The sequence below is a fragment of the Chiloscyllium plagiosum genome, chromosome 13, assembly GCF_004010195.1.
Source record: "Chiloscyllium plagiosum isolate BGI_BamShark_2017 chromosome 13, ASM401019v2, whole genome shotgun sequence".
NCBI lineage: Eukaryota > Metazoa > Chordata > Chondrichthyes > Orectolobiformes > Hemiscylliidae > Chiloscyllium > Chiloscyllium plagiosum.
In genome coordinates this window covers 9,045,820-9,071,639 of record NC_057722.1, presented here as the reverse complement: position 1 = coordinate 9,071,639, position 25,820 = coordinate 9,045,820, and the positions used below count along the sequence as shown (strand labels likewise).

The window sequence follows — 25,820 nt, the reverse complement described above, 5'->3', positions numbered from 1 at the left end:
TGAGATACTAAACTGTTTACCCTGTAGTGTGGGTTTCAGCTACTACAATAAAGTGCATGTGGGCATGCCCCAGACATACCCTTCAGCCAACATGATTAAAGCAAATTAGATCGTCATTATCACATTGCTGTTTATAGGAGCCTGCTGCATACAAGTTGGCTACGTTACCATAATTACCACGCTTCAAAGAAACGTCAATGACTATAAAATAATGAACTGAGATTATGAAAGGTACTATAAAAATGCAGGTCCCATCTTTTGTAAATCAGATTGACTTGTAAAGTAAGATGCTGGGAAGCTGGATGAAAGAATCATAGAATCCATAAAGTGTGAAAACAGGCCATTTGGCCCAACAAGTCCATACTGACTCTCCAGGGATTAACACACCCAGATCCATTCCCCTGACTAACGCACCTAACCTATAAGTCCCTGAACACTCAGGTCAATTTAGCATGGCCAATTCATCTGACCTACACATCTTTGGTTTGTGGGAGGAAACCGGAGCACCCAGAGAAAACCCATGCAAACACAGGGAGAATGTACAAATTCCACACAGACAGTCACTCGAGGCTGGAATCAAACCTGGGTCCCTGGTGCTGTGAGGCAGCAGCGCTAACCACTGTGCCACCCTTCAGAGGAGAAGAGACCTTTAAACATAGTTCCACAGATGGATTGAAGATGGGCAGTAGATGAGTTTTTAAAAATTGTTTTCCATAAAGGATAACATTTGCTCATTGTTAAGGCAATTTGCTGTACCTAAAAAAGTTCTCTCAGTCCATTCTGAAATAAGATTTCCATGGAATGTGAAGCATAACAAGACAGCAATGAGTAGCTGGTGAAGATTATCTTGGGCAGTGAATGGAGAGTTTACAGAATTGAGTTAAAGCCTTTACAGTTAATGTTATACAGTTCCTGCTGCACCACAGTCTGATCCCCATACCTCACTGGGCCACAGTGAATTCCAACAATTCATTAACAATGAGAGACAATCATCATGATCTCGAAGCTAGTTGAGTGTTGTCACTCTCTCAATGCTCAGTACATCATTGACTCAATAATACGGAAGGCAGCCAATTAGTCTAGCTAGCCTCAGCACCTTGCTTTTTCCTATAGTCCTACTTTGTGAGAACTTTCCTCAGTCAGGATTTGGAGATGCTGGTGTTGGACTGGGGTGTACACAGTTAAAAATCACACGGCAGCAGGTTATAGTCCAGCAGGTTTAATTAGAAGCACTAGCTTTCAGAGCAGTACTCCACAACCACCTGATGATGGAGCAGCGTTCTGAAAGCTAATGCTTCCAATTAAACCTGGTGTTGTGTGATTTTTAACTTCCTCAGTCAGAATTCAGTCAGAAATTTCTTCAGCCAGATATCAGGGGTCTTCAATTCACAAACTCCTACATGCTCACATGCCTGAGTAGGGCTCATACCTGCAGTATAAGACAGTCAGCTTGAAAGAGCTTGTTTCCTTGGAGCATAGGAGATCGAGGGTGACCTTATAGACGTCAATTAAATAGTGACTGGTATGGATAGAGTGAATATCCAAGGTCTTTTTCCCAGGGTAGGGAAGTCTTAAAATTAGAGGGCATAGGTTTAAGGTGAGGGGAAAAATGAACCTGAGGGGGATCCTTTTCATGCAGAGGGTGGTGCGTGTATGGAATGAGCTGTCAGAAGAAGTGGTGGAGGCTGGTACAATTACAACATTTAAAAGGCATCTGGAAGGGTATATGAATAGGAAAGAATCAGAGAAATACGGGCCATATGCTGGCAAATGGGACTAGATCAGTTCAGGATGTCTGGTTGGTGCGGAAGAGTTGGGCTGAAGAGTCTGTTTCTGTGCTATATGACTTTTGGGAGCTTTGAAATAGTCTGCCCACTAGGGTATATATGACTGCCTCTGGAAAGAGCTAGTCAGTCTGTTACACTCTGTAATCATGTAGTTTAGACCAGGTACCATCTCAGAGGAAATATATAGTGGTACTTACATTGTAATGTATTTTACAAGTCTTACTTTACAATAACTTGCAGTCCCGCTACTTCATGGCAGCCCACTTCTCATTACTGAAGATCATGCCTCTTCTGCCAAGAATTCCATGTGATCATCCTTCCCCAGTTATTATCAGCAGGTCTTGACTTTGATTTTCTCTCTGCTTGAACCTTATGTAGCGTATACTGGAAAGTAATTAGATGAATGGGGGAAAAACAGCCTCAGTATGAACTTCATCAGAAATTCACAAATACAGAGTCTCATGACACGAATAATAATTGGGAACAAGAGCCCTAGGTCAATGTTAGCTGGCTTTGCACAGATATGAAGAGTTTGAAATGACTGCAGACTTGGGGAAAGCCAAAGCTGCTTCTCTGAGCAGCTTCCTTGCCATTCTATAGTTAAGGTAAATGTGCAATGTGTGAAGCAAAGGCAGTGATGAGTGTGGAGCAGTTGGGACCAGACCCTCGCAGATTTAATGTGACATTTACTGTACTTCCTCCTAACCTGTTTCAGTGAGTTTGAGAGAAATCACAAGAAGACTTGGGTGGCGATCTCGGAATGTTCTGGCATGACTGAAACATCTTGTGACGTCACGATGGATATATCATCAGATGTGGATTATGACCTGAAAGTACGGGCAGAACTTGGGAACATCACTTCCAAATGGGCTAACCTCAGCAAACTCTTCAATCGTAAGGAGAGTAAGTATCCCATGCAGTGAACTCTAATTGTTCTGTTTCAACGGCAACACTAGTAACATGGTTAAGCAAATTTAGGCAGCGTCTTTTTGTGTGGGCATATCTAATAATATACAACATTGATGCCAACAACTTTCAGTCAAATGCCAATGCTTGCCCTTGGCATTTTGAGGCCTGGAAGTTAATTTGAAGGGAACAATAATTTGAAGGGCACAGCAATATAGATGATGTTGCTTAAGGGAGAAATACAAAACAAGATACTCTGTCATTACCATGGGACATTTCTGCTCAACTGAGCGAGGACACATGGCCTTGGTTTAATGACTCGATTCTGATAGGGTTATAACAAACGCAACATTCTACAGATACTGGAAATCTGAACTAAAAAATGTTGGAGAAACTCTGATGTGGCAGCATCTGTCTACAGCGAAACAGAGGCAATACTTCAAGGCTAAAGAAGACATTACTGGACTCAAAACGATACCAGACCCTCTTTGTTTCAGATAGGAGGACAGCACAGCTGCAGACCTGCTTTGCCATGCCAGTCTATGCATATCCTTAAGTCCTTCAATAGTGGCTTGAATTGATAACTTTCTGACTCAATGTGAGAAAGGACTGATGAGCACAAGTAACTAACCCATCTCTCCCATCTCATCTTTAGAAATTGATCAAATGTATTTATTCTGCAACCTATCAAGTTACCCCTTAAACTAAGGTGCCCAAATTTCAGTTCATACAAAATCAAATTTATTGGCATCTAGATGCTGTTTATGGACCTACATGTTTCTGTCAATGCATGCTATTCATTGATCATCCTTATCAAAAACAGAATAACCACTGATATTGCAGGCCCCTTTGGTAAAGATCATGAAGGAATTAGGTTTATGGTTTGATCTTTCAACATTAAATTTTGTCTTTGGGTACCCCAGCAAGGGTGCATTATCCTCCAGCAGGAGGCAGTATTTGAGGGACTACATCTCTACAAAGAGTCAGCATTTTTGGATGAATAATGAAACAATACATTTGGAATTCTCAACATGTCAGGTTTCTTAACCAATAACTAGCAGTTCAATTGGTAGCCTCATACCATCTCCAAGTCACAAGGTTTCTGATTCAAATTCCATTACAGAGCTTGAGAAAAACAATCTAGACTGATCGGCAAAAGTGAGGACTGCAGATACTGGAAATCAGAGTCTAGATTAGAGAGGTGCTGGAAAAGCACAGCAGGTCAGGCAGCATCCGAGGAGCAGGAAAATAGACGTTTCGGGCAAAAGCCCTTCATCAGGAAAGATGATGAAGGGCTTTTGCCCAAAACGTCGATTTTCCTGCTTCCCGGATGCTGCCTGGCCTGCTGTGCTTTTCCAGCACCTCTCTAATCTAATCTAGATTGATACTCCAGTGCAGTACTGATGGATGATGGCACTGTCAGAGTGTTGTGGTTTCATGAGACATTAAACTGAAGGCATACTTCCTAGCTTGAGTAGATGTAATTAATCCCATAGCACTGTGTTAAATAAGAGCAAAGAAGATCCCTCTGCTCTCCTGGCAAATACTTATCCCTCAATAAGCATCACATAAACCAGATTATCTGGTCATTTTTACATTCTGTTTATCAGAGTTAATTGTGTCCATATTGGTTGCTATACTACTAACAACAGTGTCGGCACTTTTAAAAATACATGACTGGCTGTACAGGTAAAGTGTTTTGAGATGTCCAGTGGTTGTGAAGAGTGCTTATATAAATGCACCTCTTCCATTTTACAGCTAACCTCACAACACCGAGGCTGACAGTTAAAAGTAACGGTGGTTTGCAAACCATTGATGTCAGTGATGTAAAGAAGAACGTTAATGCTCGTATTTATTACTGGGAGAACGGTGTGGAGCAGCAGGTAAGCAACTTCCTGGGATCAGATACAATGTGAAACATAGGAATGAACCTCATGTGAGTCAGATGATTAATATTTCTGCCTGCATTCTTGAGTTTGGAAATCTTTTGTGTTATAATCTGCTGTATGTATGAGTGGATAAGGGAACAGAGAGAGCAATGGGATATCTTCGAGTAGTGAATGATGGGATCGAATGTTTTTCCATGTGGAATGAGACATAACGAAACAGGGAAATAACGGAGAAGGTAACAGGGTGAATTAAAGTGAAATGAGAAATGAGTTAATTAACAGGAAGAAAGAAAGAAACAAGACTGAAGGGAAAATTTATAAAAGTAAACATTTTAGATTACTTTACAGTGTGGAAACAGGCCCTTCGGCCCAACAAGTCCACACCGACCCACCGAAGCGCAAACCACCCATACCCCTACATTTACCCCTTACCTAACACTACGGACAATTTAGCATGGCCAATCCACCTGACCTGCACATCTTTGGATTGTGGGAGGAAACCGGAGCACCCGGAGGAAACCCACGCAGACACGGGGAGAATGTGCAAACTCCGCACAGTCAGTCGCCTGAGGCGGGAATTGAACCTGGGTCTCTGGCGCTGTGAGGCAGCAGTGCTAACCACTGTGCCACCATGCCGCCCACATATTTTAAAAATATCTACCAACAATTTAGTGCCCTAGCCCTTAATTGCTGCTATCACTCCTCTTTTCAAAATAATCACCCTTACCATTCTCTACCCTACTACTGTCCCATTTTTCAATGCTCTTTCCTCTCTGAAATCCTTGAATGTGTTGTTGCATCCCAGATTGGTTCCCATTTTTCCTGGAAATCTGAGTTTTCATCTCTTTATTTAGATTTCTGCTCTGTCCCATCTACCAAAGTGACTCTTCCGAAAATCACCGATGTCTTCAGTGAGACGGAGCTAGATTTTCCTTGCTTGTCCTCCACAGCCTGTCTGCAGCCTTTAAAACAGTTGATGAATCCATAATCCTTCAGTATTGTGGTCCAGCTGGCTGGGTCTGCTCTCACCTGGTTCACTACATATGTATTGAATTACAACTAGAAGACCAACTGGAATGGCTTTGCTTCCTGTTCCTCCGCTATTCACCCTGGCATCCTCCAAGGATCAATTCTCGACCCCCTCCCACTTCATAGTCACATGTTAGCCCCCAAACAACAATATTTGAAAATTCGACATCAGTTTCCTTGTGCGATCCACCTCACTGCCCTCTTTACTGTCTCCAAATTTCAAATTGCTGCCCTGAAACCCAATATTCGATGAGCAGAAATTTCCAACAACAAAATATTTAGAAGGTCAAAACCATTGTCCTCAGTTCCTGCCACAGATGCCACTCCCTAGCACTGACTCCCAACAATCTCTCCTTGGTTGACTCAGAGGGTTTGCAATCTTTAGTCTGTTGTATCTTACCTCAAGAAGTGCTTCCAAAAACAGCATCATCAAGCTAACCTATTTCAATGTGTGTGATACGTATCTCCCAACTTCAGCACATCTTCACTCATGTCTTTATGACTTCTTGACATTTAATATTGTAATGCAGTCCTTATGCACTCTTAGCTAGTTTCTCCCACTTGACACTCTCTAACCTTGAGGTTTTCAAATGTGTTGCCGTCCTTGTCCCAACATACGCCCAATTCCTTTCATCCATCACCCCATGTGTGTAGTCCTACATTCGTTCACAGTAAAGCAACATTTCAGTTTTAATATATATGGGATTTGGGATCTCTGGGATATATGTTCTGAACTAGTTCTGACCACTTGCACATCCCTACTTTTAATCACGTCACTATTGGTGGCAGTGTCATCATTTGCTAAAGTCTTGAGGAATTCTCTGCTTATACTTGTCCATGTCTCTTTGCTCCTTTAAGAAGCTTCTTAAAACCTATGTCTTTGACCAAGCTTTTGGTCAATTGCCTCATATCTCCTTATGTGTCTCACTGGTGTAACATACATGTTAAGCATTATGTAAATGGAACTAAATAAATCTAAGTTGTTGTTATTTGCAGGAATGTAGCTCAACATTTTAAATTGCTCTCTGCTTGGCCCACACAGGCTGATTTACCTTCCATTAGCAATTTGTTAAAGAGCTTTTAACACTTCACCACCAGAGTGAAATTTCTGTTGTGAATTTTAACTATCAGTTAATACATAAATTCTACAAGCATATCACAAAGGATTTAATCATAGGCTTTAATCTGCTGGCTGATTTGCACACTAATAATGATGGACATTATAAAACACCATTAATTCTCCAGCAGTATTTGGCACAATATGCTATGGTTACAACTCAAATTATGTGATAATTGATAATTTTATTTATTCCAGGCTCTACCGATTCTGCTTCCATCAGATAAACTCCTGATTTCACTACTCACAGAAGCTCCTATCTTTACCTTTCACGAGTGCCCCTAGTTCTACTCTTCACATCCATCTCTCTTATCCTCACCAAAGCCCAGCAAACTGCTCCTGTCCATTTTTCCTGACCTCTCCCCTCACTCTTCCTGACCCCTCCATTCACTCTTCCTGACCCCTCCCCTCCATGTTCCTGACTCGTCCCTCACTGATCTCTTCCCCTCACTGTTTGTAACTCCTGCCCTCACTGCTTCTGACTTCTACCATCATAGATGTAGCTCCTCCCCTCACTGATCTGTTCCACACCGTAAGAGTTCTGACACGCCCCCTCTCTAATCATCACCCACCCCTAATTGACCTTGGCTCCAGTCCACATAGGCCTATCCCTCAGCTGTTCTTCACCCAACCTCTCACTACCACTCTTGGCTCACTCTGTTACCACCATCAAAGGACATGAAGCTCACTTGAGAAAATGGATTTGGAGTAATGGATCAGCCATGATTGAATTGAATGGCAGAAATGATGGCGAGGCTTGAATGACCCATGGCTGGTCTCCATGTTGAGCTCTATGACTATGACTTTTTTCACTGAAGAACATGATTTACTTGCCCTATTCCTGTTTTTGTGTTCAATTTCAGATTATGAATACTTCCATGGATCAGAATCCTTACAATATCGTCCTGCAGAAGGGGGTCCAGTATTGTTTTCGAGCGCAACTTTTCATTCCAGAATACAACAAATTCAGTAACTATAGTGACCCAGTATGCGAGTTAGTCAATGATGGTGAGTTCATTTTAATTGACTGAGTAATAGCCACAACAGCTTCCAATATTTTATTTTGCTACATCAAAGGTTTCTAGGCAAAAGAAGTGAGGCATCAGGTTTATTCTCTGATCTATAACTTTCCTCACTAGTCTGTTTCGAGTGTCTTTTGAAAGTCAACGTGTACCACATTAATGACGTTAAACATTGGGTTATTGCCCAACAGGTTTATTTGGAAGCACTAGCTTTCGGAGCGCTGCTCTTTCATCAGATGGTTGTGGCGTATAAGATCGTAAGACATAGAATTTATAGCAAAACTTTACAGTGTGATGTAACTAAAATTATATATTGAAAAAGACCTGGATTGTTTGTTAAGTCTCTCGTTTTTTTTAGAATGACCATGTTGGCTTCAGTTCTGGTGTTGTGTTCTTTTTAACTTTCTACATTGCAGTCTAACACAGGCACCTCCACATCATCAACGACCTTCTCCTCCTGTTCCTCTCTGTTACTTCATCAAAAAACATGCTAGCAAGTTAATTAGACACAATTTTCCCTTAAAAATGCTATGATGGCTCTCTGAATCAATCCATATTTTAACAAGTGACTGTTAATTTTATCCTCAGTAATTGCTTTTGGAAATTTCCCCACTGATGAAGTTATTCTCCAATGGCCTTCAAAGCACAAATCAGGAGAGTTTTGGAATACTCCTCCTTCACATTAATGAGTGCAACTCCAACAACAGTCAAGAAGCTCAATGGCATTCAGCACCTATCAGCCCTCACTTCCTCTATTACTAAGGTGGCATTAGGTACCAGTTACAGGATGCATGGGAGCAACTCATTAATGCTTCTTTGGCAAGACATTTCAAATGCAATTCTATTGTGAGAAGACCCAGGGTAGCAGATACACGGGAACACCATCATCACCCACAAACCTCCCTCTAGGCCACTCACCATCCTGCCTTGGAACTACATCGCTATCCTTCACTGCTGCGTCAAAATTCTAGAGCTCATTCCCTATCAGGACTCTGAGCACCGCATTGGTTCCAAAAGGATACTCACCATTACTTCCCCAAAACAATTAGGGATGGACAATAAATGCTAGCTGAACCAGTGATACCCACATCCTGTGAATGAATTCAAGAAAAGGCTAATCCCTTTTATTTGGCTGATTTTTCAACTGAGCTTGCTACTCAGTCTGCATAGAATTAGTTAGCCTGTCAATGACGTGAGATGAAATCTGTAAACTTACAAGTCAGGAGAACTATTAGACAGTCCAGCCTCTTAATTAGCTTGTTTAGATGTTGACTAATCTATACCTTAATTCCATTCATCCCTTCATTACTCTTGATACCCAAGTTCTTATTAATTAATGTCGATCTGATTTTGACTGTATATTTCCAGATTCCACATCTGAGGAGATCCTTACAACAGTGACTACAGTGTTACTTCTTGGGGTCCTCATTCTAATAATCTCCCTGTATCTCACATGGAAGCTCTTCTGTCGAACCCATTCTGCATGGCTTCCCAAAATTTCAACTCCTTCCATTCCAGTAAGTGCTTATCACATTCATTCCCTTGTATACAGCTCCCATATTCTGCACTTATAAATACTCAATGAATTTCTCTGCAATTGATCAGCTTGGTTTGAGATTCTGTAATGTGATGGGCTCACAGGGGTGGGAGTCGAACATAATACAATGTCCCAAAACAATTGACAGGTAGGCATTTGTACAGAAACAATGATACTGAGGTAAGGAAGGAAACAATAACGCAAGTGGACCGAAGATTGGTCAGAGATGATGGATTTTAAGGAACATTTTGAAGGTAGGGACAGAGCTGGAGAAGTAGAAGGGATGGATGAGGGAATCTATACAGCTCCCATATCCTGCACTTATAAATACTCAATGAATTTCTCTGCAAGTGATCAGCTTGGTTTGAGATTCTGTAATGTGATGGGCTCACAGGGGTGGGAGTCGAACATAATACAATGTCCCAAAACAATTGACAGGTAGGCATTTGTACAGAAACAATGATACTGAGGTAAGGAAGGAAACAATAACGCAAGTGGACCGAAGATTGGTCAGAGATGATGGATTTTAAGGAACATTTTGAAGGTAGGGACAGAGCTGGAGAAGTAGAAGGGATGGATGAGGGAATCCCAGAGCTTTAAGTCCAGATTGCTGAAGGCAAGGCTGCCAATGGTGGAGCAAAGGAAGTCAAAAATGAACAGGTAAGTCAGAGTTGGAGGAAGACAGAAACCTTGGAGGAGTGTCAGACAGGAGAAGCTTTACAGGAATGATGTTGTTGACAGCAAGGCAATACTGGAATTTAGAAATGAAGATGAAAACTTTAAATATCCATCTATAAAACCATCTGATCATGAATAAATGCACTGAGAACAATCAAATCTTAAAGGCAGTAAGTTAGACAGGAAGCAAGATGGAAGCACAATTCGGACAATTCAAATTTCATGTGCAAGTTAATTCCACTTTGGTATCATGTCCTTAACATTTGTGAATGGGTCCATTTTTAACAGAAGTGGAATAGATTTTCTTGAACCAGATGTGGGACATCATACAGAAAGAGGAAGGGCAGTCAGGCCAACATCTGAAACCCTGTATCATTAACCTCTGAGATACATGTTAGAGGTAAAGTGCTGTGCATCAAACAGACCTGAACTCTCAATACACCAGTTTTCCAATGTTTCACTTGGCCACAGAAAACTAAGAACTTTTCAATATTTCAACTCTGTGAAATTTCAGGTCCTTCATGGTTGGCATTGAGAGTCCCCTTTACACTGTAACAATTTAGATGGATTCTCCTGTGTCTAGTAGAATGCGAGGAAACCCATTTCACTCACTGCTGCCTTGCAAGAACAAAATATTTTATTGGAGTTCAACTGTGCATTGCGTCCACTGCACACACTCCACAGCTGATATTTGCCAATTTGTAACAGGCACAACTTTCTTTGCTGGATGTTTCTGAAACAAAAAGGCATCTCAAAGGGAACAGGTTGTCAGTCTGACTCAACTGATCCCACCCTGGAGGGCTAATGGATGAATATACAGTCTAGACAAACTTCCAACTGCTATCCCCAACCAGGAATTATATTTTTGTCAGCATAGCTCTCAGGGCATGGGTCACTGAAAACCTTCACACTGAGGTGCAGTCCTTAGGGAAGTTGCTGCAGAGAAATAATTAGACCCCCTGGCCACAAACCAAATATACATCTCCTGACCATCTTAGAGTCATAGAGATGTACATCACGGGAACAGACCCTTCGGTCCAACCTGTCTATGCTGACCAAATATCCCAAACCAATCTACTCCCACCTGCCAGCACCTGGCCCATATCCCTCCAAACCTTTTCTATTCATATACCCACCCAAATGCCTTTTAAATGTTGCAATTGTACCAGCCTCCACCACTTCCTCTGGCAGCTCACTCCATACAACCTCTGTGTGAAAAGGTTGCCTATTAGGTCTCTTTCATATCTTTCCCCCCTCACCCTCAACCTATGCCCTCTAGTTCTGGACTCGCCCACACCAAGGAAGAGCCTTTGTCTTTTATCCGATCCATGCCCCTCATGATTTTGTAAACCTCTATAAGGTCACCCCTCAGCCTGCTATGCTCCAGGGAAAACAACCCCAGCCTGTTCAGCCTCTCCCTGTAGCTCAAATCATCCAACCATGGCAACATCCTTGTAAATCTTTTCTGAACCCTTCCAAGTTTCACAGCATCTTTCTGATAGGAAGGTGACCAGAATTGTACACAATATTCCAACAGAGGCCTAACCAATGTCCTGTATAGCCACAGCATGACCTTCCAACTCCTGTATTCAATACTCTGAGCAATAAAGGAAAGCATACCAAACGCCTTCTCTATCCCATCTTCACACACTTGTCAGAACAACTCATTAAATGATTAAAGTGATGTGAGTGGTTGCCTCTTCCCCACATGCACATACCCCTGATTTTCACGAGGAGGTCAAAAATCTCACTCAGAGCAGAAGTAACAGTCACTGTGTAGTGTTTTGGCCCAGACTGGGAGAAAGGTGTGCCTGGTGGATGTGGAATAATTTAAGACAAGGAAAGGGCCAAGAATATTGTAATGAAGTGCTCTTTTTGTGTTACGTTCCCCTTACAGAGCTTTGATAACCTTCGAGTAGACGTCATGAATGAAGAAGATTTCAGCCATGAGTATTGCCATGTCGTGCGGGTTCTGCCTCAGTCAGAGCCATTACTCAGCCAATGTCAAGCACTGACACGGGAGGAGAAACCAGACTGCAAACCGATACAAACTGTTGGACAAACAACTTCATGATATCAGGGAATTTTTCCTAATTGCATTGGTCAAGAGAGATTGAGTACTGGAGAGGATATTGGAGACTAGTCCTGACATTGCCGGTATCTTCTAAATTAGGAAGAGACAGGACAAGTATTTAAAGAATTTAATATGAAATGAAAAGTTCACGGGGGTATACTGTTTATGGAGTTGGATTGAATCTGATTCTGGACCTTCAAGGATTTCAATGGACACAATGTGCTGAACTGTTTAATGGGCTTTATCGACATTCACTTTGCACATTCCAAAGGAGTTTAGGATTCTGTCCCTTAAAATGGCTATGCCTCTAAATTAAGTGTTAGGTAATGCTCACTGATCAACGAATGCACTCACTTTGTCACAACACAGAAAAAATTCTTCACCCTTTTGACTCTGGAAATGTAATGTGGGGAACTTTTAGGATTTTAAGATTGGAAGACATAGATTTGATATTTGCAGATCATGTGTGCCGCTCTATATATCTTTCAAACAGTACAACACTCTGCACATCATAGCCTAATTTTGCAACTGTTGCCTAGCTCATTAACTGTAGTGTAACAACTGAGCCTGATCTTTCTCTTTAGCAATTAAGAATTAACATTTACTGAACCACTCTGTCCCCTACACCTCCCAGATCCAGTCTAGACATTCTGTATTGAATGTGAGCTCTTTACCCAATAACCAACGCAGTCTTGGAACTCAAACTTGTGATGCGTTGGTCTCAGTGGCTTGATAGCAGCCCACGTGATGCACTCAACCCCTATCTCGTTGGTGTACATGCCTCCAACTCTCTGATTGACATTCAACTCCTCTCTAAACCATATGGTCATTCAATTAGGTTCTGGTTGATCTGTATTGTAACTCCAGTCACCCACTTTGGTTCCAAATCCATTCGTGTCCGTGCCTAACAGAAATATGTCTTTCTCACTTTTGAAATTTGTAATTGACCCCTAATTGAGGAATGAATTGCAGGTTTGCCTCACGCATGTTTGGTGCGATGCTCTTTCTGATATTAGTCCAGCTCTAACTTTAAGCCCCAAATTCTGGACTTCCTTTCCAGAGGGAATGTCAATTCTCTTCAAACCCTTTAATCAATTTAATCACACTGTGACCTTTGATACTGAAAGCAATACAAACCCTGGATGTGTAACTAAGCCTCATATCTTAACAGTTTTGGCCCCAGTTTTGGTAGAAGAGTCAGCAGAAATATACACTCTGGTGTAATTGGGCTTTCAGTATACCAATGTGATTCCATGAAATCCAAATACCAGATTTGTAAATAAAGCCCAGTGTTATTTGAATTGGTGAGTCGTTTAAAAGTCACACTGTTCCAGAGCTCTTGCAGCCTTCTGTTTAGTGGACGGTGGAATCATTTCAGTTGTTACTTTTCCCATTTGGACACAAGTTTGTTTCTGACCCAGCCTGACAGAAGGAAGGTCTCCTCTGTCTGGTAGCTGGAAAGCTCCAAGAGACCAGGCAGTTTCATGCCAACTTCTAATTCAGCATAAAAGACCTGGTAGAGTGAGAAACAGAAATGCACCAGAGTGCCTATCAATAATTCACCTTCACATTTTGTGCTGGGTGTACCAATAAAACCCCTTGCTGCTCCTTCCCAACCCAGTACCCGTTGTGAAGTGTCTCAGTCATTTGATTTTGTTCAGAGATGTGGACGTGAATAGGCCATATTTATTAGTTGCTTTTTGGGCATTGAGAGGCAAACATTTGTTATGGAACTTGTGTTACATGTAGGCCAGTCATGTACAAGACGCATGTTCCTCTCCTTGAAGCACTGCAGTGAACCACTTGGGATTTTTAAAAAATTCATTCAGGGGTGATGGCTTTGTTCACTGAACCAGCATTTATTACCCATTCCTAATTGCCCAGAGGGCAGTTAAGAGTCAGCCACATTGCTGTGGGCCTAGAGTCACATGTCGGGCTGACCAGGTAAGGATGGCAGTTCCTTTCCCGAAAGGACATGAGGGATTCGGATGGTTTTTCCCCCAAAAGTTGACAATGGATTCATGGTCATTGGAAGACTCTTAACTCCAAACTTTTAGCAAATTCACATTCCACCATCTGGTTATGGCGGGATTTGAACCCGGATTCCCAGAACATTACCTGGGTCTCTGGATTAACCTGGGTCTCAGTGATAATACCACCAGGACTTCAACTCCCCTTTCTTTTTCATTGTCATTCATCATTTTTTTTATGAATCTACAACCTATCGAGGCTTCTTGTGATATAGTAGTTCCTTTGAGGCAGGAGGTCTGGATTCAAGTCTTACCTGCCCCAGAGGTACGTCCTAACAATCTGATCAGGTTAATTCGAAACATCTACAACCTATCAGAAATCAGCATTGCAGCCTGCCAAGGTATGATTCCAATGTAAAACCTTGGGTTATTAGTTCTGTACCCCAACCACTAGACTAACACAACTTGCTTTGGTTTCTTAAGTAAATAGTAGCTGTATTATTTTATGTCAGTGCACTCAATGAGACATTGTGGGGGAATAGAGGTACATTGTTAATACAGAGCAGAGACCATTCTTACTCTGCCCTTGACATGATTTGGGACAGTGACACTGAAGGTTCTGAATGAACCATTTCCCTTCCCCTTGACTCACACAAAACTTTCAACATTTTTGAAAGAAAAGATGTTTGATTTACAGGTAAGAATAAAGAGCTTGCATTTATTTAAATATTTTACATTTCCTCAGCACCTCACGAGCAAAGGACTATTTTTTTTTGAAGTGAATTCCCTGTCAGTGTGTAATACTGTCCTGAATCCTTTCCCATCTCATCTTTTCATTAGATTTGATCAATGACCAAACTCCATTAACTACTGGATGATGTTATGATGATCTCGGTACAGGTGCTAGTCCAGTTCTGTGTCCATTCTCAGACTCAGATACAGTTTCAAAGTCCTCTTGTGACTTTTCTCTTTTGGTGGGAACCTGGACAGAAGATGTCCACAGCTAAAGAACCCACTACCTACCTCATTATGCCAGGAACCCCTTCCGCTCTACATTATCACTACCTCAAAAGTTTCGGCATTGAACACCTTATTACTATTTTATTTATTTATTATTGTAATGTTCTCCCTGTCCTACAGCCAAGGCCAAAGAAACAGGTTAAGGGTGGGTTGTCTTGTCTTGATTCAAAACCCTGTCTCAATAACTCTGAGATTGTGCAGGTAGATGTTATAACGAGAAATCTCTTAATGTTGGCTCTTTGTATGGAACACTAATTATGATTTTCACTCTTTTTTTATATGACTAATATTATAAGGTGAATTGAAGTTTGAAAAATAAATTACGCTGATGTTTCCAATAAAAACAGTTTTCACTTGATCTAAAACGTGTTCCTGTATGTAATGTTGTCATGTATAACGCAGACATGTGTAGGTAATGCATTTGGCAGAAAGAAGTAGCCAGAAAGAATATTGGTGCAGTTTTCTGAAGGAAGAACAGTCATATTTGATACAAAATGTTAAGACTGTTTGTCTCTCTGTACAGATCCTGCTTGACCTGCTGAGTAGATTCAGCACTTTCTGTTTTATTATAGATTTAATGACATAGTTTGAAGAGAGTACAGGGACAGAGGGATCTTTGGGTTCATATAGGTACAAGAACAGATTGAGAATAATTAGCAAACATCATGTTCACACAGGGTGTGTCTGCACAGTGGTCCATGAATCATGAATTTGTATAGCTAGTTTAACTTTATCTTAGTTTTTTTCAATGTTCCGTTTTAAAAATAACCAGCAAAGATTTAATCTTAAACATAATAAAAATTGAATTATATACACAACCATTGCTGAAAATTACAAAGTAAAAGGTATTGCAGTTATTGGCTAAGGTCCAAATACAAAGATTAAAAGGTGATATGGATCGAAGATACATACAAAAACACAAAGATTTGTTTGTCATTGCTAGAAACCTGTCACTTGCTTGAAAATGCTCTGTCCAAGGTGAAAGAGTTGAGAACCTTAAGTCAGCATCGAGCTTCTGTAGTTGCATATTTAGGTGTTTGTCCCACAGTTAGATTGAGCAGAATGCCGTCTGACAGGCAGGGAAGCCGTTTATTTCACTTTTACAGTACTGCAGGTTGTGACCCTTTTTAACCTGGTTTAGTGCAGCAGTCCTTTAGCTGGGTAACTTTTATCCACCTCCCTGTTGAAAACCTTTCTCCCTCTGATATTGCCTCTCAGAGCTCTTCTTACAGTTCTGCTAAAATGGTGCCTCATTATCTGTTCCACTCAGGTCAAAAGATTGCTGCTGTGTTAACTTTGACGAATCATTGTTCCACAAAGCAAAGTCAATTACTTTGGAATTTCCAGTCATGTTTCTCTCAGAACATTTTAAGTTCTCGCATCTTTAGAAGGATCCATTGTGTTGTCAGGAGCGAATTGAACTCTGTGTCTCCCCTTATGATTATTGCTGATATAACACATCAGCCTGCCTGCTCTTTCTGGCTGTGGGAATTGACAGTACAGTTCTGAGACTTCGGGGAGACATTTTGCAGCATCCTGTGCCCATTATGACAACTTAGCCTTCCTTAGAAAAATGTAATTTTGTAATGACACAATCATGAGGTAAAGTTGTTGGGTTCTGAGTACCTCTATTTATGAAGACTGAGTACAAAAGCGAGGATAATATACTGCATCTTTATAGCACTTTGGTTGGGCCATCACTAAAGTATTGGGGCCAGTTCTGGCTATTACGTTGAGAGTGCTTGCGAGGGGACAAAGGAAAAATGTCAGGATTTATTTAGTGAATTCTTTCATATATTGTGAGGATTGCTGGGTAAACAAACATTCGTTACCCATTCTTAATTGCCCCGAGAAGGTGATGAGCTGCTTTAAACCATTGTCACCCACTTGGTGTGGATACTCCCACAGTGCTGTTATGAAGTGAGTTCCAAGATTTTGACCTTGTGACAATGCAGCGACTGAAATATAGTTCCAAGTCAAGGTGGTGTGTGACCTGGAGGACAACTTACAATTTGTGATGTTCTCTTAGATATTCTGCCTTTATCTTTCTAAGTGATAGGGGTTAGAAAAGTCAAATGCTGTCTTATTCTCAAAGACAGTCAATCTCTCGTCACTTCTAGAAATCAGCTCTTTTGTTCATGATTGGCTGTAATGATGCCAGGATGCTGGACGGTTGCACATTGCTAAGGAGTTTATTGCAGGGTCAGTACCATTTAATAGCACCATTGACAATACCTTCCAACACGGTGCTAATGATCAGAGTAGCCTAATGGAGCAATAATTGCCTAGCTTGTCCTGCATTCTAATAAGAGCCTACGGTTTAGGGTAGTATATTGGCACGAATAGGAGATTGGTTAATAAATAGAAAACAGTCAGAATAAGGGGGACTTTTTCAGGATGGCACAGTGGAGTTTAACAGGGATCAGTGTTGGGGTCACAATCATTTACAACATACGCTGATCACTTGGATGAGGGAAGTGAATGTACTATAGCTAGGTTTGAGGATGACACTATCAAGGACAGTGCTGAGGATTGAAACATGAAAAAATTAGGACGAAGAGACTATTCAGCCCCTTCAGCCTGCTTTATCACTCAGTTGACTGATTTGCAAATCAACTCTATTTAACTGCTTCCTTACTTGACAAAAATCTATTACTGCCAGTCCTAAGGTCTAGGTGTCCCCAGTATCTATGACCGTTTTGGGAAAGAGAAAACCATATTTCCATTGCCTTTTGAATGAAAAAGTCCTTCCTGATTTCACTCTTTAATGTCATTTTTTAAAAAAAATTAAAGATGGCATCACTTTGATCTTTGTTTTCCAGAGTGAGGAAGTGGTTTCTCTGGATGTGAAGAGGGCAGGTTCTGAAGAAGGGTCACTGGACCCGAAACATTAACTCTGATTCCTCTCCATAGATGCTGCCACACCTGTTGAGTTTCACCAGCAATTTCTGATCTTGTTTCTGATTTCTGGCATCTGCAGTTCTTTGTGTGTGTTGTGCTCTACTCTCCTCTGCCCATTAGCTGACGGCTTATTCACCGCTCTATCATGATTATTTCAATTCTCTACACTAGCTTCTCATTCTCACCTTACATAAACAAATTTATTAACATTACCAGAAATCCTAACCTATTTCACACCAAATCCCACTCACTCTTCACTTCTTTCCTTCACAAAATAAAGTTGACTTCTGGTTTCCCAAACGACTCAAATTTAAAATGATCATCCTCATATTTAAGTCTATCATGGCTTCTGTCATATCTCCCTCTGAGGATCCATCCTGACTAACACCACACAATTTAGTAATGGTCTGACTCTGGGCTTCACATCTCCTCAAACACACCAGTGATGGTTGGAGTTTTGGGTTACTTGGCCCTAACGTCTGGAATTATTTGCACAAACCATCTGCCCCCAAACCCCGTCCTCCAAGTCCTCCATGTCTCTCTTCTGAGAAGAACCTGGGGTCGCAGTTTAAGGATACGGACTGGGCCATTGAGGACTGAGATGAGGAGAAACTGTTTCACCCAGACAACAGCGAGTCTCTGGAATCCTGTGCCACAAAAAGCAGCCAAAGCACTGAATGTGTTCAAGAAGGAGTTAGAAATAGTTCTTTGGGCTAAAGGGTTCAAACTGAATGGAAGCAGGGGCAGGGTGCTGAGTCAGAAGATCAGGCCTGATCACGTTGAATGGTGAAGCAGGCTTGAAGGGCCTACTCCTCCCATTTTGTGTCTTTTTGTTTAAAATGGTATTTAAAATGCACTTCTTTAGCAAAGCTTTTGCCCAGCCCCACCACTCCTTTTTTCAGTCTTTAATCCCCCTAATGAGGCCTCTTCAGTCACATTGGGATGTCTCTCCACTTTGTAACAGCAGGTTGTTTGTCTATGTTTTTAGAAATGATACAACCCATCACATACCATAACAACAGTGACTGGATTTTTGACCAATAATTATGTCCACATCTTGAATGCTGAGTCCTATCTATTTAAATAGGATTCTTCTATTTGGGACTGGATCAGCTGGGCTTGTACTCACTGGAAGTTAGAAGAATGAGGAAGGCTGTCATAGAAACATATAAAATCCTGATACCGGACAGGCCACATGAGGGAAGAATGGTCCTGGTGTTGGAGATGTCCAGGACTAGGGGTCACAGGGGTAAGCCATTCAGGACTGAAACGAGGAAGGATTTCTTCATTCAGAGAGTTGTGAACCTGTGGAATTCTCTTGCACAGGAAGCTGTTGGGGCCAGTTTGTTAGATATATTCAAGAGGGAGATGGATGCGGCCTTTGCAGCTAAAGGGATGAAGAGGTACGGAGAGAAAGCGGAGTAGGATACTGAAATTGCATGATCATATTGAATGGTGGTGCAGGCTTGAAGGGCTGAATGGCCTACTCCTGCACCTATTTTCCATGTTTCTGTGTGACTATGGTGTTCCTCCTATGGCCACTATGTGGTCTGATGGAACAGATTTGGTAATGTTCTTCAGAATGAACCAAAGCTTTACTCAAATTTTTCTTTTCCAGAATAAAGACTTGAGCAATATACTTTCTCATCATGTATTTACTCAACAACACATCATTTAATCATTAGTTATGTTTTGCTTCTTCCAATACCTTTGCTACATTTTTGCTTGAGGTTTTGATATTGTGTCTGAAGCCTGCATTCAACTGAATAGTTTGACCCAACAATTAAGAACCTTCAATAATGTTGTTGTGTTGCTAGCATATACAGTATTTGCTGCTTATGATCTGTGTATTGAGTGCAGTGGGAAGGCAGATGGCTGTTTCCTATTCACCTTCCTCCTGTTTGAAAGTCTCTTCCCTTCTTCCAGAAGCTTTTGAAATAAAAAGAAGTCTCAAAGTCATTAAAGCATAAAAATTTTATTTTTTTTTCTAGATATGGGCATCACCGACTAGGTCAACATTTATTGCCCATGCCTAATTGCCCTGGAGAAAGTGGGGGCCATTTACCTTCTTGAACAACTGCAGCCCTTGTGTTGCAGGGATATCCTTAGTGCTGTTAGGGAGGGAGTTCCAGGATTTTAACCCAGAAAATGAAGGAACGTTGATATAGTTCCAAGTGAGGATAACGTGTAACATGGAAAGGAACAGGGGGTGTTGCTGCTGTTGTCTTTCTTCATGGTGGTAGAGTTGATGAGTTTAAAAGGAGCTGCAGGAGTTGGGTGAGTTGTCTTGGTGAGATGTGAATTTAGATAAATATATTTCAACAGTGGTGTTTTTATAAATAGTGAGCCCCTTGCAAACAAACAACAACACCGAGTGGTCAGTTGTGGGTTTGAACTGTGAGAATGATATCCGATTGTGGAATTCTGTTCATTGTTAAAATGTGATTATCGAGTCATTGTAGAAAATGGACTTTCCTATTTAATTGCTTTTTTTACATTTCTAGATTCTACCCTGCCAACTCTGACCACTTCCTAGAATTACTCACAACCCACATCCTCTTGCCCTGTTTCAACATGACTTCCTCATCTTAACTATTTCTTTAAGATTTATTATTGTGAAGTACAGAGCCATTGCTCTTCCTTCCACCAGTTCCTACTCCCTCACTGGCTATTTTCTCGCGGTGAACTCACATTCACAACTTTGATTTTCTATTTGATCCTAAACTGAACTTTCAACCCAGATGGTGCAAATATCAAACTTTATCAAATTGCTTTTCTCAATCCTGCCTCAGCTGAATTGCTGCTGAAACCCACATTCATGACTATTCCAATGTTCTCCTAGACAACTTGCCATCCTTCAAACACTTTATCCAAACATCAGCTGCCCAGCTGTTGTGAAGGAACACATTGCCATTAACACTATGCTTGCTATGATGTGGATAGGCTTCTAATCACTTTAAATCATACAATTTTAACGTTATGTTATAAACGCACCATAGCATTCTGTCCATCTCTGTAACACTCAGCAACCATCCAAAAACTCTGCTTTCCTCTGACTCTGCCCTGCTTTGCTTAGAGTCATAGAGATGTATGGCATGGAAATAAATCCTTCGGTCCAACCCATCCATGCCGACCAGATATCCCAACCGAATCTAGTCCCACCTGTCAACACCCAGTCCATATCTCTCCAAACCCTTCCTATTCATATACCCATCCAAATGCCTTTTAAATGTTGCAATTTTACCAGCCTCCACCATTTCCTCTGGCAGCACATTCCATACGCGTACCGCCCTCTGTGTGAAAAAGTTACCCCTTAGGTCTCTTTTATATCTTTCCTGTCTCACCCTAAATCTATGCCCTCTAGTTCTGGACTCCCTCACGCTAGGGAAGAGACTTTGTCTATTTATCCTATCCATGCCCCTCATGATTTTATTAACCTCTATAAGGTCACCCCTTAGCCTCTGACACTCCAGGGAAAACAGCCCCAGCCTGTTCAACCTCTCCCTGTAGCTCAAATCCTCCAACCCTGGCAACATCCTTGTAAATCTTTTCTGAACCCTTTCAAGTTTCACAACATCTTTCCGATAGGAAGGAGACCAGAATTGCATGCAATATTCCAACAGTGGCCTAACAATGTCCAGTACAGCTGCAACATGACCTCCCAACTCCTGTACTCAATGCTCTGACCAATAAAGGATTGCATACCAAACGCCTTCTTCACTATCCTATCTACCTGTGACTCCACTTTCAAGGACCTATGAACCTGCACTCCAAGGTCTCTTTGTTCACCAACACTTCCCTTACTCTGACCATCAGCAGCTATATATGTAGACATTTTGGAGCTCCCTTTCTAAAACTCTCCCTTTCTTTTTAGCTCATTTATCCTTTGGAGCCATTCTTAAAACCTTCTGTCCAAATCATCCATGCTGACCAAGTTTCTCAAACTAAACTGATCCCATTTACTGCGTTTGGTCCATATCTCTCTATTCATGTATCTGTCCAAATGTCTTTTAAATGTTGTAACTACACCTGCATCTATCACTTCCTCTGGCAGTTCATTCCATATACTAACCATACTCTGCGTGAAGATGTTGCCCCTCAGGTTCCTTTTAAATCTTTCTCCCCTCACCTTAAAAAGATACCCCTAGTTTTGAACTCCCCCCACCCTATAGATAAGACCTTTGCTACTCACTTTACCTATGCTCCTCATGACTTTATAAACCTCCACAAGGTCACCCCTCATCCAGCCTCTCCTTGTAATTCAACCCCTCCAATTTTGGCAACATCCCAGTAAATCTTTTCTGAACCTTCTCCTTCCTATAGCATGGCGACCAGAACTGTACACAGTACTCCAAAAGTAGCCTCACCAATGTCCTGTACAACCTCAACATGAAGTCCCAATTTCAATACTCGTGGTCTGAGCAGTGAAGGCAAGCGTGCTAAATGTTTTCTTAATCACCCCATTTACCTGTGATGCCACTTTCAAAGAACTATGTGGTTGAACCAAAAAACAACAAATGCTGGAGATCACAGTGGATCAGGCAGCATCCACGGAGAGGGAGCAAACTAAGGTTTCAAGTGTCAATGACTCTTCATCAGAGCTGAAGTGAAGTGTGGCGGGGACAGCATTTATGCTATAGTTGGTGGGGGGTGGAGTGCAGGGTGCTGGAGGAGGAAGGATGTTGATAGTTCAGATTAAGTGATTGGAATGTGCGAATGACAGAACAGTGCTGTGTCGACTTGCCAGATTGGAAAGAACAGACAGTCCCACTGGGATAGGGGAAGGTGAGAGAGAACATGGTGGTAGAGAATGTAACAAGTAAAGCTAAAAGGGAAACAGCTCGGGTGAGTTCTCAATCTGAAGGTGTTGAATTCAATCTTAAATCCAGGAGATTGAAAAGCGCCTAGTCTGAAGATGAGATGTTGTTCCCCCAGTTTGTGCTGTGATTCACTGGAATACTACATCATGCCGAGGACAGACAAGTGAGCATGCGAGCAGGATGCTGTGTTAAAATGACCGGCTACTGAAAGGTTAGAGTCATGATTATGCACAGACCAGAAGTCACTCAGTCTGCATTTGGTTTCTCCAATGGAGAGGAGGCCACATTGAGTGCAGCGAATACAATACACAGGACTGGAGGAGGTACAGGTGAAATGCTGCTTCAGCTGGAAAGACTATTTTAGGCCTTTGGATGGTAAGGGAGGAGGTGAAGGGGCAGGTGTTGCACCTTCTGCAGTTACATGGGAAGGTGCTGTGGGAAGGGGGGTAGTGTTAGTGGTTGATGAATGGACTAGGGTATCCCAGAGGGAATGATCCCTGTGAAATGCGGATTGGAGAGTGAGAGGAAAATGTGTTTGGTGGTGGCAAGAGTCATCTAGACTGGAAACGAAGGTTGCTCTCTCTCCAGGGATGCTGCCTGACCTGCTGTGATCTCCAGCATTTGTTGGTTTCAGTACGAATTCCAACATCTGTAGTAATTTTCTCCTACACTATGAACCTGAACCCCTAGGGGGTTCCTGAACAGGTTCTCTGCTTGACAACACCATCCAGGGCCTGACCATTAATTGTATAAGTCCTGCCTTTGTTTGTTTTGCAAAAATGCGTTATTTCATATTTATCCAAGTTAAACTCCATCTGCCACTCTTCAATCCATTGATTAAGACCCCTATATAATCTATAAATAACCTTCTTCACGATTGACTATACCACCGATTTTGGTGTCATCTGCAAACGTACTAACTGTGCCTCCTAAATTCTCATCCAAATGATTTATAAAAATGACAAACAAATTGGACCCAACACCGATTCCTGTCCTGTCAAACAAGGATGAGTAATTTGCCTGTGAAGGTTCTTAGCCAAAATAATCTTCCGTGGCAATATTATGATTCAAGTTTGGGTGATCTGCAACGTTGTTACTACCCACTGTTGATTATATGGAGCATTGTAATTGTCTAATACAGTGTGCATCTTCAGATGTAAAGTCCCTGGGATCTTGTTGCCACTTAGTAAAGCTATCTAAATCCAGGACATTCGCTTTCAAAAATGCATTGGAATTTTTGTTCACAAACAAAATGGAAAACTGGCAAAGGGAAAAAGAACTGTGACAGGATTAACTCAGGAGCTGAATATGGATTTCATGAATGGGGACATGACAGTTTTAATGACAAGTCACTGTGAAAGAAGTGTGGAGTCAACATCGATTGAGATACTGGACAAAGCAGAAATACCCAGAAGTATTCATTTTCTTCCCTGCCTTTATGACGTGTATCTTGGGAACTGAAAGGGAAAACCTGTGGAGTCGAGGCTATAGCTGTGAAATTTGTACTTGCAACCTGATAGAATTTATTACATGGGACATTGCTGTAGAAAGTCTGCACTAAATCCAATGACTTTACCACCATCATATGTCAGAGCAGGGATGTTTGCTGATAAGACCATAAGACATAGGAGCGGAAGTAAGGCCATTCGGCCCATCCAGTCCACTCCGCCATTCAATCATGGCTGATGGGCATTTCAACTCCACTTACCCGCATTCTCCCCGTAGCCCTTAATTCTTTGTGACATCAAGAATTTATCAATTTCTGCCTTGAAGACATTTAGCGTCCCAGCCTCCATTGCACTCTGTGGCAATGAATTCCACAGGCCCACCACTCTCTGCATTTCTGTTCTGCTCCACATTTCTGTTCTGAATTTACCCCCTCTAATTCTAAGGCTATGTCCACGGGTCCTAGTCTCCTCGCCTAACGGAAACAATTTCCTAGCGTCCACCCTTTCCAAGCCATGTATTATCTTGTAAGTTTCTATTAGATCTCCCCTTAAACTTTTAAACTCCAATGAATACAATCCCAGGATCCTCAGCCGTTCCTCATATGTTAAACCTACCATTCCAGGGATCATCCGTGTGAATCTCCGCTGGACACGCTCCAGTGCCAGTATGTCCTTCCTGAGGTGTGGGGACCAAATCTGGACACAGTACTCCAAATGGGGCCTAATCAGAGCTTTATAAAGTCTCAGTAGCACAACAGTGCTTTTATATTCCAACCTTCTTGAGATAATTGACAACATTGCATTCGCTTTCTTAATCACGGACTCAACTTGCATGTTTACCTTTAGAGAATCCTCAACTAGCACTCCCAGATCCCTTTGTACTTTGGCTTTACGAATTTTCTCACCGTTTAGAAAGTAGTCCATGCTTGTATTCTTTTTTCCAAAGTGCAAGACCTCGCATTTGCTCACATTGAATTCCATCAGCCATTTCCTGGACCACTCTTCCAAACTGTCTAGATCCTTCTGCAGCCTCCCCACTTCCTCAGTACTACCTGCCTGTCCACCTAACTTTGTATCATCGGCAAACTTCGCTAGAATGCCCCCAGTCCCTTCATCCAGATCATTAATATATAATGTGAACAGCTGCGGCCCCAACACTGAACCCTGATAATTGCATAATGTTCATCACACTTGTGACTTCTCAGATACTGTAACAGCTCCTGTCTGTATGCAGCAAGACTTGGACAATATCCAGGCCTGGGCTACTAAAAAGCAAGTAATAATCACACGACACACATTCCAGGCAATGAGCCTCTCCAGCAAGAGAGAATCTAACCATCATCCCTTGACATTCAATGCAAATACCCTCAGATATCAATATCTAGAAGATAACCATTGACCAGAAGCTGAACTAGACCAGCTATAAAAATACTTTGACTACAGGAGCATGTCAGAGGCTGGGACTTCTGCAGTGAGTAGCTCAACTCTTATCTCTCCAATGTATTTTCTACAAGGTACAGGGAAGGAGTGTGGTGGAATACTCTCCAATTAGGTGGATGAGTGCTGCTCCCAGAACACTCAAGAAGCTTGACACCATCCAGAACAGAGCAGCCCGTTTGATT

General features: G+C 41.7%; 1 protein-coding gene across 5 annotated transcripts in view; it reads left to right on the top strand.

Moving 5' to 3' along the window:
* LOC122555736 (interleukin-20 receptor subunit beta-like) overlaps positions 1–15,378 on the top strand; it is a 50,668-nt gene extending 35,290 nt beyond the window's left edge. For 4 of the 5 annotated variants that reach the window (XM_043701798.1, XM_043701801.1, XM_043701800.1 and 1 more), the window contains 5 exons: positions 2,503–2,690; positions 4,452–4,576; positions 7,592–7,736; positions 9,119–9,267; positions 11,863–15,378. In XM_043701798.1, coding sequence (XP_043557733.1) covers positions 2,503–2,690; positions 4,452–4,576; positions 7,592–7,736; positions 9,119–9,267; positions 11,863–12,039 — 784 coding nt within the window. In that variant the 3' untranslated portion in view covers positions 12,040–15,378. The remainder of the gene's footprint in view (positions 1–2,502; positions 2,691–4,451; positions 4,577–7,591; positions 7,737–9,118; positions 9,268–11,862) is intronic. The other variant, XM_043701802.1, reaches the window with a different exon arrangement.
* The last annotated feature ends 10,442 nt before the right edge of the window (positions 15,379–25,820 follow it).